This window comes from Typopeltis vanoorti, chromosome 22 (genome assembly GCF_054136105.1).
Source record: "Typopeltis vanoorti isolate ZY-2024b chromosome 22, IOZ_Tvanoo_1.0, whole genome shotgun sequence".
NCBI classification, from domain to species: Eukaryota; Metazoa; Arthropoda; class Arachnida; order Uropygi; family Thelyphonidae; genus Typopeltis; species Typopeltis vanoorti.
In genome coordinates, this window is record NC_143570.1 from 66,191,805 (window position 1) to 66,213,951 (window position 22,147).

A 22,147-nucleotide genomic window follows, 5' to 3' on the forward strand; every position below is an offset into this window, starting at 1 on the left:
AGCATGTAACAGGCTTTTTATATAATTTAATTTTTTTATTAAATTAGCACCAAATTTTTTATTAAATGAGCACCAAAGCTCATTTAATAAAATGCAATGCAATTCAAAGCAATGGCAGACAGGCATAATAATACCAGTCTTCAAGAAGGGAGACCAGAGAGATTGCAGCAACTATCGTTGCATTTCTCTGCTCACCCTGCCTGGGAAAGTGTATGCTAGGTGCTTGGAAAGAAGGTGCAGGAGCATAGTTGAGTCAAAGTTCCAGGAAGAATAATGTGGCTTTCATCCTGGTAGAAGCAAAACTGACCAAATCTTCACTTTAAGGCAAGTCTTTGAGAAATCTTGGGAATATGCCAAGACTGTCGACACATGTTTTGTGGACTTGGAAAAGGCATATGACCGGGTTCCTCAGGATAAGCTTTGGCAAGTAGTAACTATTAGCTGCCATCAAGTCCCTATATGAATGTCCGGAGTTTTGTGTCAGGGTAAACAGCACAAAGTCTGAACCTTTCACAGTCTCCGTTGCCTCCACCAAGGGTGTTCTGTCACCCCTCCTTTTCATAATATTTATGGACTGGATTGATAGGCACGGCCGAGGCAGTGAGCGTGTCAGAATTGAAACAGGTAGCATTGGACGTCTGCTTTTTGCAGATGACCTAGTTATGCTTAGCTGTTCCACAGATGACCTCCAGCGGACCCTGGATAAGTTTGTAGCTGTTTGTACAAATGCTGGGATGAAGATCAGTGTGGCAAAAACGGAAACATTTGTGGTCTCAAGACAACCATCCCAGTGCACTCTACATGTGAGTGGAGTCCCACTGAGGCAGGTGGAGAAGTTTAAATACCTTGGGACCATATTCACAAGTGATGGAAAGTGGGATGTAGGGCTAGATACTTGAACTGGCTCAGCAAGTGCAATATTGTGGGAGCTTGGCTGTTTGGTAATATTGAAGCAATAGTTAAGCCAGAAGACAAAGCTGGCTGTCTTCAATACAGTCTGTCCCCATCCTCACCTATGGTCATGAGAGCTGGGTAATGCCCGAAAGAATGCGGACACAAATCTAAGCGGCTGAAATGAAGTTCCTGTGAGGGGTTACGGGGCTGACAAGACTCTACTGAGTCAGGAGCTCTGCAATTCGGGAAACCCTCAATACTCAACCGTTGCTTCTCTGTATTGAGAGATCACAGTTATGATGGTCACGGACACCTGGTCAGAATGCCAAGAGAGGCCCCCCCCCCCCAGCAGACTCTCTTTGCCAAGCCAGAGGGCGGGAGGCCACGTGGAAGGCCAAGGGCTCGCTGGATAGACTATATCCAGAACCTTGGGTGGACATGTCTGGGAGTCCCACCAGAACACCTGAGCTTAGTGGCAGAGGATTGTGACCGTTGGAAGTTCCTCCTGCAGCTGCTGTCCCCACAACCCAATTAGGAAAGGTGGGCCTTGAAGATGGATGGATGGATTGATTAATTTTTTATTTAACTTGATTTCATACTTATATTTCTGTGATGGTTATCCTCAAGATTAGCAGAGCCTAGTGGAACAGCATGAAACCAGGTAAGAAAACATCTAAGTAAATTAAATTAACATGCCCTTATTACTAGACATCTAGTGATTTAAAAAAAAAAATACACATGACTTTAAGTATTGCAAAGAAAAGATCAGAGAAACAATTTGAGAATTAATGAATAAGCATACACTGGCTTAGACTTCTCCTTCTACCATTTGTATGGAAGCTGAAGATACCTGATTTGTAGGTTCATAAAGATGAATCCAGAGTCCTGAAAAATTATCATAGTAGTCATTGAAAAGCACATTTGTATAGTGTTGTTTGAAGCCCTATAAGCTGTCTAGTGGGTGAGTGTAGGTTATTAATTTTAAAGAACATGTGACAGACACAGTGAATGAAGATTGCTTATACATGTAATTGGTGAAATACAAGTTGTGATAATTAAATTTCCCTGAATGCAAATTTAGCTATATTTGCTTACTTGTAGACTAGTGGCTACTGTGATCGTCAGGATAATTCCCTTTAGTAGCAGTGCACTCCGACTCTGGAACTTGTCTTCTGGTAGGCTTTTTATTACTATCATAATATGACATTGGATGTCAGAAAATCTGCATGTTTTCAAGGGAAGAGGCTAAGTCTGGTGAATGCAGAGGATGGTCTAATTTTGTGATCATGGATAAATCATAAATTCTGGTATCTTCTTATGAGTAGCTTCATTTAACCTTGCCAGTACTTATAAATAATGATGTTGGTTCACTGTTTGTCCATGTTTAATGAATTCTAAGTGAACTATGCCCATATGATTGGAAAAATGGGCAAGAACAAATGAATAATGAACAACAAACAAGCATCGTCTTGATCTGCAGTTGTGACATTCAGACTCTTTCAATTTTGGTTATGATGTTTTCTATTGCAAGTTTTGTTTTGGGGTCATATTGAGTGTACCAAGTTTCATCACTACTAATAACTATCAGTAACTGCCAATTGTGAAGAAATATCAGAACATTACCAAACTGCCACTGCTTTCAATCTTCACTTGAAATTATCTTTGCAGAATTTTTTTTCTTATTCTCAGATCATCTCCAATCAGTCACAGATGGCTTTCAAGAAAAAACCACCAAAGAAGACAACAGCAATATTCTTGGATCTCACAGCTGCCTTTGATCGCGTTTGGAGACAAAAGCTAATAAAAATTGCATACGATACTGGAATAAGGGGACGCATTAATCTGAATTTCAGATTTCATGAAAGTAAAAGTTAATGGAATTTATTCCGACATGCATCGAACTTGTGCTGGAGTCCCACAAGGTTCTGTTTTAAGCCCACTCCTTTTCTCATCTATATGAACAATATCCATCTTCATATAATAAATGACACAAAAATAGCATGCTATGCAGATAATATGGCATTCATAGTTAAGAATTTAGGGAGACAAAACGCGTGTTAAAATAAATACTTAATACTATAAAAATAACAATTGACGTTTTGACCCCTGTATTGAGGTCATCATCAGAAAAATATATATGTATAAGAAAACAAGCTACATGCTCTTGTACTCTACAAAGGTAAAATAAAATGAAGCTAAGCTGCTTATCAATCTGTTATTTATCCTGACCTCTAGTGAAAAAAAAAAAAATAAATAAATAAAAAAAAAGTAAAAATAAAATTAAATGAAATAAATAAAAAAAAAGTACAAACAGTACTACAATAAACATTCCTAAATTCCTCTCATATTGAGATTTCCTTCTGGGCTTGTGGGCTTTCCTTTTTGGGAACAAGCCCAGAAGGAAATTTCAATACGAGAGGACTTTGGGAATGTTTATTGTAGCTCTGTTTGTAATTTTTTTTAACTTCATTTTATTTTATTTTATTTTTATTTATTTTATTTTTTTCACTAGAGGTCAGGCTAGACAAGATTGGTAAGCAGCTTAGATTCATTTTACCTTTATAGAGTAAAAGAGCATGTAGCTTGTTTTCTTATACAGGTATCCCTTGATATATGCGGCAAGAATTTTGAGTAGCCATGGTATTCAACACAAAATACGAGGCTAATTTTCTTGAATGGCTGGCAGTCTCAAGCAGAGTGATGTGGGCTAATTTCAGAATGCGGAATTGGACAATGAGATTTATTTGTGCCTATGGTCCCACAGAAGGTTCTACTAAGGTAGAAGTGGAGGAATTTTTTGATGGTTTTGAAAAAGCAACTGACACAATGAAAAAGGAAAAGTTGGTCCTTGTTGGGGATCTAAATAGCAGAGTAAGAAATGATTGTCAGACATGCAAATTTCTGACATTTTTTGGGAAAATTTGGGAAATTTTGGAATATTTTGGGAAAATTTGAAGAAAATAGCAAAGCTAATAATAATGGCAAATACCTGCTGGATTTCTGCCCAGAACATGGACTGGTTATTACTAACACCATGTTCCCAAATAAAAATGTGCACAAATTCACATGGAGAAAATAGGTAAGGAATAAGAAAAGTCTCATTGACTATGTTATTGTTGATAGTGATGTTTTCTCCCTGGTGTAGGACACCAGAAGTGTACAGGGGATTTGAAATTGGGAGTGATCACTATTTAGTCTTGAGCAGGATAAAGCAAATAAAAGTTGAGCAGCTCTCAGATGTGAACTGTAGACTAAAATACACAAAGATTATGGAAGAAAAAATGAAAGAGTTTGAGAACAGGAACCAAACCTTGGAGATTCAGTGGCAAGCCTTGAAGAAAACCCTGATTGATTCAGCCAGAGAGGCATGTGGTGAGGTTGTCTGCAAGTATAAAAAAATCAAGACTCCATGGTGGACACAGGAAGTTAAAGAGGCAGTGAAAGAAAAGAAGAAAGCATATCAAAAGTTCCTGGCAAATAAGTCAGCTTTTGCTCTTAGAGAATACAGAGACAAATGTAAGAAAGCGAAACACTGTGTAAAAAAACTAGCTAAACAAAAGTCATGGGAGGACTTTGGCAAGAACATAGAAAATAAATATTCAGAAGGTGGTAAGATATTCTGGAGGTTGTTGAAGAAGCTTAGAAATGGAGGAAATAGTGCTGTAAAAGGAGTTAGAGATGATAAAGGTGACATGAAAACAGGAGAAAAAGATATCCTTGAAGTATGGAGTAATTACTTTGAAAAACTGCTAAAAGCAACAAGCAGTGATGATAGCATAGTGGTAAAAAAACACTGATCATGCATGCTGTCAGGAATACATATCCATACTTGAAGTAGAAAAAGCCATCAAAGGCTTGAAATGTGGAAAGGCAGCAGAAGTAGATGATATTCGACCAGAAATGCTGAAGTATTGTGGTATAAAAGTCCTACAATGGCTGCACTGCATAGTTCAGAAGGCCTGGACATAGGGACGAATTCCTGATGATTGGAGTAGAACTGTAATAGTACCCATATATAAAAAGCGAAATAAAACTGAATGTAAGAATTACAGAGGTATTTCCCTACTGAGTGTTCCTGGTAAGATCTGTGCAAGTATACTTGAGAAACGGTTGAGAAGAATTGTGGAAGAAAAGCTTGGTGAAGAACAAGCTGGATTCAGGTCAAATAGAGGCTGGCAGGATCAGATCTTCAACTTTATGATAAATAGTGAAGAAATCATGGGAATATAACAAAGATCTGTATTTAAGTTTTGTCGATCTGGAAAAGGCATATGACAAGGTGCCAAGAGAGAAGCTATTCAATACTATGGTTATACGGTGTCAATGGGGCATTATATCAAGCAGTACTTAGTCTTTATTTGAATTGTAATTGAAGGAAGTACAGGAAGATGGTTTAATGTTAAATCTGGTGTGAGACAAGGATGTACATTATCCTCTCTATTATTCATTATCTATGTGGATCATGTTATGAAGGAAAATGGTATTAAACATGATATCAGAATTGGAGATGTTAATGTCAGCTTTATGCGGACGAATATGTTATACTTCTAAATAAATCCGCTACAAGTCTGCAAGATTCCGTGACTAAATTGAATCACTGTTGTTATAGATATGGTATGAAGGTCAGCATTAAAAAGACAAAGAAAATGAAAATAGGTAGAATTGTTGAAAATGTCAACTGTGTTGTAAACGGGGAAACTGTGGAACAAGTAAAACATTTCAGCTACTTAGGCACAATTTTTAGTGAAGATGGTAAATTAAATATGGAAATAGACAACAGAATCAACAAAGCTGGTATGGTAGGAAGTCAATTGAATATATTCATATGGAATAAGAGAAAAATTAGTCGGAACACTAAATTAGCTGTATACAAGACAGTGTTCAAAGCAATTTTAACTTATAGAGCTGAGAGTTGGGTCAGAAGTAAAACACTTGACCAAAGACTAGAGACTACAGATATGAGTCCTGAGAAAGATTAGAGGCGTGAACAGATGGCATCAATAGCAATATCATATTAAAAATGATGTCAGTATAGTATGGTTTAGTTTTTTTTTTTTTATTCTTTGTTCAGTAATTTCTAGATTGTACCTGAAAATAAATAAACAATCATGTATTACTGAATTAGACAGCCAAAGGCTTATTTTTATCATGCATGTCCTCTAGGAGATGTGCTTTACATTATGGAAAATACTAAGGAAAGTGATCTGGAGCTTACTCCACCTTTACTACAAGTTCACATTAAGGTTGCTTTATGCTTGTATATCCCGAAACTTTTAGTTTCTATATATTCGGCAAGAAACTTTTGTAGTTTCTGTATTCGGCTATGAAATAATGTTGGATTCAATATCCACTTAATTTTTACCATCATATATTATATTTGCAGTTTTTTTTTTCTTTGTTTTATTGCTTGTTTGCCGAAGTCCTGAGAGTCATTTTGCTTGTTATCGTAGAAATATGCCGATAAGAAAAAAATTAAGACTGTTCAAATGACTCTTGATAACTTCTTTTGATAAAAAAAAAATTGCAGTAACTAATGTAGGTAGAAGCATTTATTAAACATTTACTTTGCATTCATTTTTTTCTTTCCTAGAAGAGTATCATATAAAATGAATTATTAACAGTAATCGATCATGGATGAATTGTAATCTTTACCATTGATTATTAGATTTGATTAATGCGATTTTGATATACGCGGTAACATTGAGGGATTAATTAACTGCGTTAATCGAGGGACCCGTGCATATGTATTTTTCTGATGATGACCTCAATACAGGGGTTGAAACGTCAATTGTTACTTTCTTAGTATTAAGTCAAGTATTTATTTTATCACGCATGTTTTGCCATCCTAAATTCTTATCCATGAATGCTGACCACTGCATAATCTTAAAAGAAAGATAATATAGCAATCTGGCACACACATACAGTAACAACAATCTGAAAAAGTCGTAAATAATTCAATAAAAGACTTGGAAAGATGGGCAAAGGAACTTAAATTACAGATAAATTCAGAAAAAACAAAGCTGAGCATCTTCTCCACTGATAGAAAAAACAGACAATTACAACCCCGAAATCAAAATATATAATACCAAAATTGAATAAACAGTCTCCAAAATACTAAGGCCTAACCCTAGATATTGAACTGAGATTTACAACTCCTATTACAAATATATCTAATAAAGCTTTTAAAAAGCTTAATATCATCAAAAGGCTTTGTGGAACAAAGTGGGATGCGAAACCAAAGACGCTCAAAACTGCATATATGGAACTCATACGACCCACAACAGAATATGTCTTACCAATCTGGGCTCCAACTCTACTAGCTCAAAAGATAAACTTGAGTACTATCAAAAGCAGCAAAAATTATTATAGGTGCAGTCTTATCCACGAATAATTTAAAAGCTCAACAAGAGTGGGCTTCACATATTAGAAGACAGTTAAATTCACTAACAGAATCAGGAGCCAACAACAGGATCACATCTCACTCAGGACTTTTGTTATCTGGACAAGAAAATGTAGACTAAAGAGATCATCTAATTTACTCTACAATCATGAAATTAGAAAACAGATCGACTTAGAGCACTTGTCCATTGAAATAAGCAAAGAGCCATTCTTTTCCACTACTCTACCAAAATAATCACAATGATAAACATAAATCTTCTAGAACCTTGTTCAAAAAAGGATTCACAGCAAGAAAATAAAAGAAAAGGACTTGAAACTATACATCACTTAAATAATCTAAACCATGTCATTGCCTACACTGATGGATCATCTGATGAAGCAGTCACCCAAGGAGGTTCAGGAGTTTTTCTAACTCTACCTGGAGGCAAGTAAATGCAAATCAAAACCACAGCCGGCAAAATAGCTTCAAACTTCACTTGTGAATTAACAATCATACCAACACTCAAGTTCTCTCTCTCAAATCCAGTAATAAACATTACAGAAGGAATAACTATCTACAGCAACTCAAAAATCTGCATTTGAGGCATTAAAAAATGGAAAAACATAACTCACTCAGAAAATTCATGAACTACTAACAACTTTAAATTTGAAAAATGATAACTGTACACTGCAATGGATACCAGCCCATGTAAATACTGAAGGCAGTGAAAGAGCAGACAGACTAGCCAAAGAAGCAAGATACTTACCTCAAAAACTACACCCACTATCACTAACTGATGCTAATTCTGTTGCCAAAATAAGATTGAAAAAACAAACTATCAAGAAGAAGAAGAAGAATGAAAATAGAGAAATAAATTATTGAAAATGGAGAAATAACCACAATCATCACCAGACTAGGGACAGAACATTTTAAAGGCATGAAAATACAGCCAGGCGGTAGTAGGAGCTATGAAACATGCGAGAACTGTCCAGGACTTGAACTAAAACCTGCCCATATCTATTCTTATTCAGCAATTGCTGCTGTTCTACAGAAAATTGACAATAACCCTAGAGAAAAGCTCTACTCCATCAAAGATTGTCAAACAGTTCTACAGATCCACAGTATATTTAGAAGCTCTTCAGTGGACCTGATGACAACAACATCTCCAAAAATTTCCCTTTTTCTGACTAACTTTAATTCTATTGCCATTAACATTCGCTTAATCATCTGTTGAACCAAACTAATTGCTACCCTCTTTTCACGTTTTAACATGTTCGATGAGTTTCTGGTCACTCACTGCTTCCCATCTCTCTTTAAACCTCTTAAGTCACTTAAATATGCAAGACCTTTTTTCCTGGCATCATCACTATAAACCATCTTAGTATGTCTAGAGCTTCATGTGTATTTTTGTCAAATGCTTCACTTCATGTTAGTGTGCTTCCATGAACTCCTTTTTTCACTAAAAGCAATAAACATGCACATGCAGATTCTCCCACAGCTTGTCACCTCTACTAGCTTGATTGTTTTGATAAGACTCGAGGCAATAGCACAGTGTTCAAACATGCACAGTTTTATAGTTACTGCCTTGCAATATGCGTAATAGTATGAAGCCGTTCAAGCTATTGAGTTGTCAAAACTTGTATATTTGTACTTAAATATAAAGAGCCAATAGGCTTCATTTCGGTGATATAAACATCATTTAAATTAAGGGGATATTAAATCCCACATTGTTTTAAAACCAAATACGAAACTCATAGATTGGAATCGGAGAGTTTCATGCCAAATATAGTAAACTATAAAAGTATCGGCGATTACTAGCGTGAGCTAATGCAAGTAGTCCTAGTACGTAGTACAATACCAGGCAACTCGCAGCAAAGGTGGTAAAGTTCTGATCGCTATTCTTGATAAAGTTCTGATCGCTACTTCCATAATGTAAAAAACACATTTCCTAGGAAATGTATGCTGTTATTACATTATGGCGGGAGGTCACTACCCAGACCGGTTTCAGCCTTTTTTGAGGCTTCATCAGTGAGTAGCTAGACCAAATTAATACCAAAGGGTATAGTGAAAAGAACCTATATACTCTGCTATATGAGTTGTCAAACAGGTGCACCATCCATTAAGTTACTTAAATATAAAGAGCCAATAGGCTTCATTTTGGCGATATAAATATCATTTAAATTAAGGGGATATTAAATCCCACATTGTTTTAAAACCGAATACGAAACTCAAAGATTGGAATCAGAGAGTTTCATGCCAAATATAGTAAACTATAAAAGTATCGGCGATTACTAGCGTGAGCTAATGAAAGTAGTCCTAGTACGTAGTACAATACTAGGCAACTCGCAGCAAAGGTGATAAAGTTCTGATCGCTATTCTTGGTATTTTCCATAATGTAAAAACACATTTCCTAGGAAATGTATGCTGTTATTACATTATGGCAGGAGGTCACTACCCAGACCGGTTTCAGCCTTTTTTAAGGCTTCATTAGTGAGTAGCTAGAACAAATTAATACCAAAGGGTATAGCGAAAAGAACCTATATACTCTGCTATACGAGTTGTCAAGGTGCACCCAAAGTTACTTAAATATAAAGAGCCAGTAGGCTTCATTTCGGCGATATAAACATCATTTAAATTAAGGGAATATTAAATCCCACATTGTTTTAAAACCGAATACAAAACTCAAAGATTGGAATCTGAGAGTTTCATGCTGAATATAGTAAACTATAAAAGTATCGGCGATTACTAGCGTGAGCTAATGCAAGTAGTCCTAGTACGTAGCGATCTAGTATGTACCAAGAATAGCGATCAGAACTTTACCACCTTTGCTGCGAGTTGCCTTTAAATGGTATTGTACTACGTACTAGGACTACTTGCATTAGCTCACGCTAGTAATCGCCGATACTTTTATAGTTTGCTGTATTTGGCATGAAACTCTCAGATTCCAATCTTTGAGTTTCCTATTCAGTTTTAAAACAATGTGGGATTTAATATTCCCTTAATTGTTTTAATTGTTTTAAATGATGTTTATATTGCCGAAATGAAGCCTATTGGCTCTTTATATTTAAGTAACTTAATGGGTGCACCTGTTTGATAACTCGTATAGCAGAGTATATAGGTTCTTTTCGCTATACCCTTTGGTATTAATTTGTTCTAGCTACTCACTGATGAAGCTCAAAAACAGATGAAACTGGTCTGGGTAGTGACCTCCTGCCATAATGTAATAACAGCATACATTTCCTAGGAAATGTGTTTTTACATTATGGAAAATACCAAGAATAGCGATCAGAACTTTACCACCTTTGCTGCGAGTTGCCTGGTATTGTACTACGTACTAGGACTACTTGCATTAGCTCACACTAGTAATCGCAGATACTTTTATAGTTTACTATATTCGGCATGAAACTCCTGATTCCAATCTTTGAGTTTCCTATTCAGTTTTAAAACAATGTGGGATTTAATATTCCCTTAATTTAAATGTTGTATATTTGTATATATTTAATAGTTCTGTGTTCAATTTCAGCTTCTGGGATACCTTGAAAGATTGAAAAGGAACAATAATATTACAATTGAACAGATTTAATATTAAATCTGTTCCAATGCTCCTTTGAGAGATGTTTCAGAACTCAGGATATAAGAGCTATTAAGTATGTTACATATATTCATCTTTGGGGTCATTTAATGGTAAAGCTAAACAACTGGGAGAGATATCCATATTTCCTTGAAGGAATTCAGAGGACCAAGTGGGGCTTCTGACATAATGTCCAATCCTCATCTTCCTGTGGTGCATCCCGTTGGTAAGTATCCACTGGATACTGAAACGAATGAGGATGGCTGGCAACTTAAGATTTGGCTGACCAAATTGTACTCTCTGGCTTAAACCAAAAATACACATGATGGTACAATATAATGAGATTTCATGCCAGCTGAAACATCACCTGTTTCAACAAATCCCCTGCTGTTTTCATCAGGGAAAGAATAGTGAAAAGTCAGCTACTGGAAGAAACTCCTCGACATTTAGAAGAAGAATAAACCCTTTATCAGAAGAAATGAAGATAGAAACTATCAAAATAGTAATTATTAATGGAAAGGAAATCGAACTTGCAGAAAATTGAAATTGGAGATAGACATTACTGAGACTGCAAAGACAAACATGTGAGATCCTAGAAATAATAAGATTGAATGTTATATTCAGGCAATAACAATCAAGGAAAGGAGAGGCACAATAGCATTCAACACCAAGAAGTTGAACTTCTAGATTGGAACACCATTTTAATTCAAATCATCATTTTAAATGAAAACAGATTTAGCCTCAAGTATTACTCAATTTTTAATTTTGCCAATGGGATCAACTTCCAATCATTGTAATGTAATATAAACTATATAGCATAAAATATGTGTATGGATATTACATATAGATATGAAGCTAATGTAAATCGGCTATAATAGTGAATGGTTTGTTCAGGAGGAATCATGCAGTGTGAATATTTGGAGTGAGTTTGAAGCTATATGTAAATATATGCTTTGTATGCAATAAAGCATGTAGGAAATAAAACGCCTCCTGGAAGGATTACTACTGTGAGGAACACACATGTACAAATTTATGGATAAAATTATTCTTGGAAATGACAATGAATTGAAATAATGAAAAAACAGCATATTAAATGTTGGAGGAGGGGGGCGAGTGACCTAGTATTGTTATGGTGTTTTTCCACAGTATGGTGACATAAAATTATTATTTTGTTGTATTTCCCCCCCCCCCCCCCCTTAAGGATTTAGAATTCTCATGGATCAAGTTCATCTCTTAATATTTGTTTTGCATTGGTTAACTGGAATGAAAGAAAGAAAGAAAAAGTTACTATAGAGTACATAGGATATTATAGAGTACTGCTATAGGTTTATGTTTTATTTCTTAAAATGTCTGCATACACACATGTGCATTAAAGTAGTTTTCTTTTTCCCAGGTTCATCCAGGCTATGGATTTCTGTCAGAGAATATGGAGTTTGCTAAAAAATTGGTAAGTTTATTAGAAATAAAGTATATTACTTTTGATTGAAATTTCATGACTATAATTTAATCTTTGAAATATTTAAATTATAGTAAATGTTGTAGTTGGATATATTGAGGACATGAAAGTAGCAAAAAAAAAAAGCAGTGAGAGAGAGTTAAGATAATGAGTTGGTTGTTGCAGCATGACAATTCATCTGAGGGGGCCATAATAGTGAATGGTTTGTTCAGGAGCAATCATGCAGAGTTTGACATATGAAAGGACTTCAACAATAAGGATGGTTTGCATTTGAATGGGTTTGGTGTTCAGTCTGGAAAACATGTAAAATGAAGTGAAAATGGATGTGCAAAATAAGGAAAACTAGAGCTTTTAGGGATAAAAGTGTTGAGCGAGTACACAGATACCAGTGAGGTAGTTTGGTGTAAGAACGTCCAAAATATGACTAAGTTAGTATCACTGTCAACAAACCAGAATGTGATAGTTAGTATAAAGGGTAAGGACAACAATGAGCCTAATGGGCTAAGAGGAGCATTCGGAACAAGGGAGAGGAGTTTTTTGCATTGGTTTGTTCATCCTGGTCAAAAGTTATTGCATTAGTGAGATGGCTGACGGATGATGATATAGTTAGTGGGATAGAATGTGAAGAGTGTAGTGTAATGTTTTTCAGGGAGAACAGAGAGAGAAAAGAAATGAGGATTAGTATTATTAATGATAGCTGATGAACTGCAACCAAAGAGAGTAGGGATTCAACTGCAGGCCACTGAAAATAGCACATTTGAGACCATCTGGTTTGAGATAGTTGCCAACAGAACACAGTATACAGTTGGTTGCTTCTATAGACCAGGAGGATGTAAAGGTTGATGGGGGATAGTATTCATGATATAGTAATTGCAACAGATATTTGTCTATAACTAGTATGACCTCATTCTCACCAGTTGGTGAGAGTGATCATGTGGTCTTGACCCAGGAGGTGACTAAGTTGTGGAATTTTCATGTAAGAGGGGATATATGTGGTATTACAGGGCTGGTATGTATGACAAACTTAGGAGAGATTGTTTGGATCAGTGCCATGGCATGGGAAACTGCAAGGGCTGGATGTTCATAGTGTGCATGGGGGTGGTGATGAAGTGTTTGAGGGAAGTAATAGCAGACTGCCAGACTTGCATATCTAGAGTCAGGAGAATAAATCAAGTGGAGTTAAATGGATGAATATCACCATTAAGCAGGAGCTACAAAAGAAGAAAAGTTTGTGGAGGGAATTCAAGGAAAGAGGTGACCAGTATGTTCTTCTTCTTCATGTAGTTTCCTCAGTGAGAGGATGCAGCACCATGTCCTTCCAGTTCTCTCTGGTGGCTTTCCTTTTTGTTTCTGCATAGCCATGTGATCCTGTCCATGATCTTATATCTTCAAGCCATGTCCTTCGTTTTTTTCCTCTTGATCCTTTTCCCATAATTTTTCCTTCTAAAACTGTTAATATCCTCTGTTCTGCTGAACTTCTCAGTACATGTCCTGCCAATCTCATCTTTCTCTGGATCATTTCCTGTAATAAAGTTCTCTGTGTTCTCTGTAGGACATCTGTATTTGTGAGATTGTTCTGTCCATGGGATTTTCAGAGCTCTCCTATAGCACCACATTTCAAAGGCCATTATCTGTTGCCTTACTCTCTTCTTGAATATCCAGGTCTCACATCCATATGTGAAAATTGGCCACACTAATGTTCTTATCATTCTTTTCTTTGTCTCGATACTCACAGAACTTCTGAGCAGATCTCTATTTTTCCAGAATGCATCTTTAGCTATGGCTGTTCTTATTTTTATTTCTTTATCTTGCTTTCCATCTGCAGTAAAGTAGGTGCCTAAATATTTGTATTCAGTTATATGTTCAAAGTTTATTTTTCACTTGGTTAGAGTATGATAAAATTAGTTTAATCCTTTATCCAAGTGTGAGCAAACAAAGTTTGCACCTGAAAGTATCTTCAGCACTGGGGTAAGGTGGTACAACACCTGGGCAACTCATTGCAAAGGTGGAGCAAGCTACCAACACTCCTATCTCAGTATCTCCTAAATGCAAAACACATCTCCTTGTGGATATGTCTAATGTTATGCATTCAGGGAAGGGCCACTACCCAGACTAGTTTCAACCTTTATTGAGGTCTCTTCAGTGGGAGCCAGGCCCAAGTGGAGATACCAGGCAGAAGATACCAAGTGAAAAATAAACTTTCAACATCTTTCTCTAAATCCAGAGTAATTTATTAAAAAAGGGTGGCACACCATTTGGCAACTCCTATAGTTGGAGATGACCTGCTAATGCTTCTGCCTGGTATCTCCACTTGGGCCTGGCTCCCACTGAAGAGACCTCAATAAATGTCGAAACTAGTCTGGGTAGTGGCCCTTCCCTGTTTGATGTTCACCATAACGTTCACCGTACCTGCCAGGCATTACTCTGCGAGCAAATCGCCTCTACACGTGCTACCCTCGCAGTGACGAACGCCGCCATTGGCTCCTTACATTCAGAGCTCTCCACCGTTCTTAACCCTGAACTTTGGTCGATTCTCTCTGGCATTTCGGAAACTTCCGCACAGAGAGAATTCCAAAAAATAAAAAATAAACACATCAAGAAATATAGCAACCTTGTGAAAAACAAACCACAACCACAAATTCAACCGCTCCAGACAGTAATAAACCTCTCTTCCAAAAGGCTCAACGACGATGCCGTCAGCGCCCTTTGCCTCGGCCGTAATTTTGGCGTCGCTCCGAAGGAAGTGCCGGTACTTGACGTAATGGTGAACATCGAATGGGGAATCGGTCGCTTACCGTCGGAGATAGCTAACAACATCAGACTTGACGTAGCCAACATCCTCGCGCATTCTTCACCGCCAAAAAGTAATTTATCATATGCCCAACGCACGGCTCTCCTGAAACTACATAAAGAAAAAAGTATCGTCATCACCAGAGCGGATAAGGGTAATGCCACAGTCGTTCTTAATACCAGTGAATACAATCGTAAAATGAACATTATCCTCCATGATCGCGCTACCTACATCCCGCTAGAACACGACCCCACAAAAACACAAGTTAAGAAACTAAAAATCTTACTCAAAAAAGTATCTTCCTGGCCCCCTGACATCACGAAAAAACTTAAACCTTCCCACCCCGAATATACGGTTTACCAAAAATCCACAAACCCAATTCCCCACTCAGGCCTATAGTAGATGCCACCAATGCACCTTGCTATAGACTATCTAAACAGCTGGCCAACTCTCTGATCCCCCTCACCGGCAGGTCCCCTTCCTATATAAAAAACTCGACCCACTTTAAAGCCCTCACAGAAAATTTAACCTTGAATAAGACAGACATATTGGTAAGCTTTGATATCTCCTCTTTGTTTACCAATATTCCCTTAATTGACACCTTATCTCTCTTAGAAAACGTTTTTCCCTCTGACATCTTAGATCTCTTTTCCTTTGCCATTAACTCTGGTATTTCTCTTGGAACAACAAAATCTACAAGCAGATAGAGGGAACTGCCATGGGTTCCCCCCTCTCACCGCCCCTTGCCAATTTCTATATGGAAGATTTTGAAAAACGAGCCATAGACTCAGCCCCACTGAAACCTTCTATCTGGCTAAGATATGTAGATGATGTGTTCTCTATTTGGCCTCATGGCCCAGACATGTTAGACTCCTTCCTCATCTCAATAGTCTACATCCAAGAATCCAGTTCACTATGGAAAAGGAAAAGAACAATTGTTTACCCTTCCTAGACACCTTAGTCACACGCCTGCCTAATGATACACTTACCTTCACCGTATACAGAAAACCCACACACACACAGGCAGATACATTCACAAACTCTCCCACCACCACCCTCTCAACAATATGGCATTATTAAAACTCTTACCAAGAGAGCCCACAATCTTTGTTCCACTGGAACCGCCCTCACTACTGAGCTTAACCACATACACAGCACTTTCCTCTCCAATGGCTACAGCGATCACAGTATCAAAAAAATAATCAACTCCTTCCCCATTCCCCATCCTTCTCGTCAACAAGATTTTAAAAATGCCATCACCATACTCTACATCCGAGGCACATCCGAAAAAATAGCCAAGATACTAAAACAGTACAACCTACACACAGCATATAAGCCCCACCGCAAACTTGCTACCCTTATCCGTTCTACGAAAGATCAGCTCCCTCCTCTCTCTGCCTGAAGTTTACAAAGTAACCTGTTCCTGTAAGCTGGCATACTTTGGACAGACAGGCAGATCAGCATCCATCCGTCTAGAGGAACACAAGTCTTACATCTTCAAACACAACTATGGCCATTCAGGCTTGGCTGACCATGTTTTGGACACCACCCACAGGGTATCATGGAAGAAAACCACCATGCTCCACCACAGCAAATTCAAGAAAGAAAAACCAACTAAATCTCAATAAATACAGTTGCATTAAGCTTCTGAAGATTTGGGAAACACTCATCATCAGAGTTCCCACCTTACATTCCAGGCCACCTACTACTGCCCTTAGAGGGCGCTCTACCTAGATGGGACTTTAGTGTCACCCACGTGGTTGGGCTTAGTATTGTTTGTTATTTGTGTATATGTTACATTAATTGTTTTTGTAATCCCCGTAGATGTCCTAGTGACTAGGACAAAATATAGGAAGTATTAAATTCTATTTTAATTCTTTTTGAGTGTTGTAAAAAAATCCATTAAGCCTGCAACATGATATGATTAGTGGAATTGTAGTGGTAAGCTAAGTAGCAATGTCCATGAAAGTATTAAAACAGCATAATGCAAAAACAGAGTGCCTGTGGGAAAGTGAATGCATGCAGTTTCTGAGAGAGGAGGTCACCTATTCAAATGAATTGCTCTTTCTGTTTATAATCAAGAATTCTTACATAGGTTTTCAGTCTACCACCCTAAATGTGAGAACAGTATTAAAGGATAGTCAGATTTCAGATTTATAGTGTTAGGAGTTGAGCAGGAGAGAAGTAGTATTTTGAATGAAAAAGAATACCAAGTTTTTTAGAGGCTGTTGATGTAATATGCCAGAATAAGCTGAATGGGAAATTTAACTTAAGAAAGGAAAATTAATCTTGAAAGAATATCAGAACATTAGCAAAAGTAAGAGTGAAGGAATGCTCTTTTTTGCTGATAATAAGATGCGATTGTGTTTTAATAGATTAAAATTCATTAAGTTTTAGTCATCCCACTTGAGAATGCTGAGGTGATTAGTGTTTTAGAATTGGTTATGGCAGATCTTAGTGTATAGAACCCTGGTGTACTTCAGCATTGATGAAGAAATCTGACGTGAGGAAGCTACTCACTATGACATGCAAAGAATAAACAGAGAGGAAGCTAGCAATCCAGTCACAAGGAACAGGAAGGAGACCATGAGATAATAGCTTGCTGAGAAGGCCTCAGTAATACAGTATCCAGTAACACAATATCAAGCACCTTTTGAGATATCAGGAGTGACCACATTTGTTTTTCTAAATTTTTCCATGGACTGTATCCAAAGGTGGGAAATGTTAGTGAGGAGGTCTGCTATAGAAAGAGAGGTACAATCCATATTAATCACTAATAAATGATGGATCTCCAGGTAGTTAAGAAGCTAGTTGTTGATGGCCTTCTTCATCACTTTCAAGAGTACTGAAGTATGACACCCATAATGAAACCAAGAGTGTTGTTGCAGTATTTGCATCATAGTCATCAAAGTGTTTTCTCGAGTATCCAAAAGTTGTACTATCACATTTCATATAGCAGTAATTTTCCTCATCACTGTCAATGCTAAAATCCAAGATGGGAAGTGGTTCATGTTTTCCAGAGTTGCTCCTTCCACTTGAATGATAGTTATTTAATTACACTAAATCATTTGGAGCAAGTTAGTGAAGCATGCTTCTTTTTATTGTTTACGCTAAAGGAAATTCTTATTATCTCTGAAAATTTCAACAATGATTTAAAAGTTTTCAATGGTTTCAGAATGAGGGAAAATTACACTGCTGTTAGCATATGCATACTGCAGTTCTACAAATGATACTTTGGTTGCCTTTTGTTTTGGATCAGGGATCTGTTAAGATTAAAAAAATTTCTTAACCATTCAATAAGATATTTCAACTCCTTGAGGAAGTGTTAAATCAATGTGATCAGGAATTGCTGTAAGACACTAAAGAGCATGAATGCTAACCTTGCTTTGTGCCTATTTTCAACATGAATGGGTCTCCTGAATGACTACTGCCCATCATACTTGTTGATTGAATTTTGGTGTACAGCCGGTCTTCAATATAATTTTTCAAAGCACTTCTTAGTGATAATGTCAAAGGCTTTGTCAGATGAGTAAAGATTATGTTCATGACATTTCTTTTAGAATTGACATGCACCGAAGATCATGCCAGTTGTTACACAGGATGGCCTTAAGCCTCAAGAATTTTTCAATAAGTGGAAGCAGGCAGTTATCAATAAAAAAAAAAAGCAAAGATTTTCACAACAGACTGTATCCACAGCCTGAATTTTCACCTTATTTTTGAAGATAGTTAAAACAAGGGCATCTTTAAAGTCAGCAGGCATATTTTCAAAGTTCCAAATCTGAACAACACTGTGATGCAGTTGCCTAAGTTCTACTCCTTCTTTAAAAATCTCAGAGATGCTAGAACAGAAGTTAGCTAAGTATCATATTCTTGATATCGTATTCACTTTCACATAAAGAGGCAGAAAAGTGGGGTTATTTCTAACTGGCTTATGGAGAAAAGCTTAGATAGAGGCATTGTCCTTGAAGATGATTAATCTATCTTTTTCTATTTGAACGGCTAGAAGAAGGTCCTTAAAATGCCTTAATGGATCTGAGGAATCCATATGCTTTGTTAGAAAGCCATTGCATTTCTTCAGATATTTGTGACCACCACTTTCAGAAAGTCATATTCCTTTTTGTATTTTATTGCTGTTATTTTTCGATCTGCCTTTTTCTTTTTTCTTTCAAGAGCAGCTGACTTTCTTCTACCAGGCATGAAAAGATTTCCATTACTTATTGTTCAGAAAATGGATTTTCCTGCCTTTTTTTCATTAACACATTCATGTTGGAGTAAGCAGAAAACTTTCACCACCACCTTGACCTTGTGGAGGTGAGAGGAAGCATCTTGCTCCATTACAATTTCCTGTTTGTGTATCCACAGATGTGCCACCTATTGTAATAGGTTCTTCAACTGTAACCAAATCTGCATAGAGGAGGAAAGAATCTGTTTATTTCCAGAATGTATTAGAAAACAATGATTTAAGGAGAATGTTCAATGTGGTTGGTTTATTTGAATTACTAAAAGGTGTAAATATGTGAATGAACCATTATTAATGAATCGTGAGAATAGCAAATATAAATGCAAGAAAGAACAGGGCATGAATACTTTCATTACAGGTAAATGAATTGCTAATAAAGCACAGTTGTGATATTATATGTGTATGTCCAATAAGTTGCTGGGACAGAGTGAATTACACATGATCCTATAAACTCTTGGCATTCATGTTCACATTTATGATGGGCATAATTGGGTTGGGGAGAAACTTAAGGAGAGAGCAAAGAGATTTACTTGCGAAATATAAATAACTAACCAATAATAAACAGTGGCTGTGTGCATCGGTAGCTTAGTATTTAACTAGGGTGCAGATTATCATCTGAACTAATGTTGATCATGTGATTCATATAGGCATGGCAGGAATACGTGTAGGCTGATAGAGCAGCAATTCATTTTGTACAATTTATTGTGTTTGTTATGAGTCTTTGTTTTATTTATACTCCATTTTGTTTTCTAAGAAGTTTATTTTCTTCACTAATGATCAGTATTCACTATGTAAAAATATAGTATAATCTGAAATAAAATATATAAACATAAATTCGCTTATTTCTTTTATTCTCAATAGGGAGTAGTAGGTGTGGCTATTTTATCCCTGTCTAATTTTGGAGACACTAAGGGACATTGAGTCATTCACCACTCTTAGCTAATCAGAGATAGCTAGCTCAGACTATCAATGATTTTAAGTGGTATCTGGCAAAGAGAGTACGTAAGACAACTGCTGTCATCTTTTGGTCCCTAACACAAAATATTATTGTTTGATCTACGGTTGATTTTCTTGAGATTACAGGATGAAAACCTGAGTTTTTGGGAGAAAACACCTGCTTTCCAGTGCCATAGATCACTAACACAGGAACCAGGCCAAGAAAAGATTAGAAAAAGTTCCTCCAGTTTGGTGACTAGAATTGAACTTAGAATGTCTTTCTTCAGGAGATCTAGTGCTATGGTTGCAAATTCCATTTCCACTGGGCTACACAGGTCTTTTCTACATAGTAATATACACATAAAAAATTTCTGATCATAATCAGAATTATCCTGATGTTTGTGAATTCTGTCTTCATTACATAAGTTTTTTCCCACTTTTTTTTTTTTTTTTGTCAGCAACAGTTCTATCTTATCAATAATACATTAAAAGATCCTTTTTATTCAAAAATAGATGAATTTTTACTCAGTGTGTCTATTCTTTCCAAAGATGCATACTCTCACCATTACTGTTCAACCTTTACAGAAAAACTATAATGAAAAGATCTCTAGAAAAGTGGAATGGAGGCATTAAATTAGGTGGCCGAATAATCACTAACCTATGATACATAGATGACACAGTGATAATAGCAAAAAATGAACAGGAATTAAAATTCATCCTAAATCAATTAGAATGGGAAAGCTTAAGTCAGGGTTTACGAATAAATCAAGACAAAACCAAAATAATGGTTTTAAACAATGCAGAAGAGATAGATGTAGAAGGAATTGAAATTGGCAACAATTCCAATTACTCATCATCATCATCATCATCATCAAATTCCTGCCATGTACCCTCAAGGGGTGTACAGGATATGACAGTACTACATGAAAAAATTACATCATTACTAACTTCCTATCTACAATTTTCCTCCAAATCAGTCTGTTACTTGTCAACACTCCAATATTATCAGATCTTATATTTCTATCGTCTAAAGCACTTTGTACCGTATCAATCCACCTATATCTTGGTCTTCCTCTCGGTCGTTTTCCTGCCAACCTGGCAGAGAACACTTGTTTTGTTAATCTTTCCTCGCCCATTCTGTTTAAGTGACCATACCACCTGAGATTAGCTCTGCTAACGCATTCCTGAATGCTGACAATGTCAAGTTCTTTCCTAATATCCTCGTTTTTAATATGATACTGCCACTGATGCCATCTGTTCACGCCTATAATCTTTCTCAGGACTCTCATATCTGAAGTCTCTAGTCTTTGGTCAAGTGTTTTACTTCTGACCCAGCTCTCAGATCCATAAGTTAAAACTGGTTTGAACACTGTCTTGTATACAGCTAATTTAGTGTTCCGACTAATTTCTCTCTTATTCCATATGAATTTATTCAATTGACTTCCGACCATACCAGCTTTGCTGATTCTATTGTCTATTTCTATATTTAATTTACCATCTTCAGTAAAAATCGTGCCTAAATAGCTGAAATGTTTTACTTGTTCCACAGGTTCTCCATTCACAACACAGTTGACATTTTCAACGATTCTGCCTATTTTCATTGTCTTTGTCTTTTTATTGCTGACCTTCATACCATATCTATTACAAGAGCTATTCAATTTAGTCAGAGAATCTTGCAGACTTGTAGCGGATTTATTTAGAAGTATAACATCATCCGCATAAAGCAAAGAGCTGACATTAACATCTCCAATTTTGATATCATGTTTAATACCACTTTCCTTCATAATGTGATCCATATAGATAATGAATAACAGAGGGGATAATGTACATCCTTGTCTCACACCAGATTTAACATTAAACCATCTTCCTGTACTTCCTTC

At 36.6% G+C, this 22,147-nt stretch overlaps 1 protein-coding gene across 1 annotated transcript in view; it reads left to right on the forward strand.

Annotated features, from left to right (window-relative positions):
* The window catches only part of LOC150094469 (propionyl-CoA carboxylase alpha chain, mitochondrial-like), a 559,741-nt gene that overhangs the window by 91,583 nt on the left and 446,011 nt on the right, over window positions 1–22,147 (forward strand). The window contains exon 5 of the mRNA XM_090412316.1: window positions 12,238–12,291. Within this exon, the coding sequence (XP_090268442.1) occupies window positions 12,238–12,291 (54 nt within the window). The remainder of the gene's footprint in view (window positions 1–12,237; window positions 12,292–22,147) is intronic.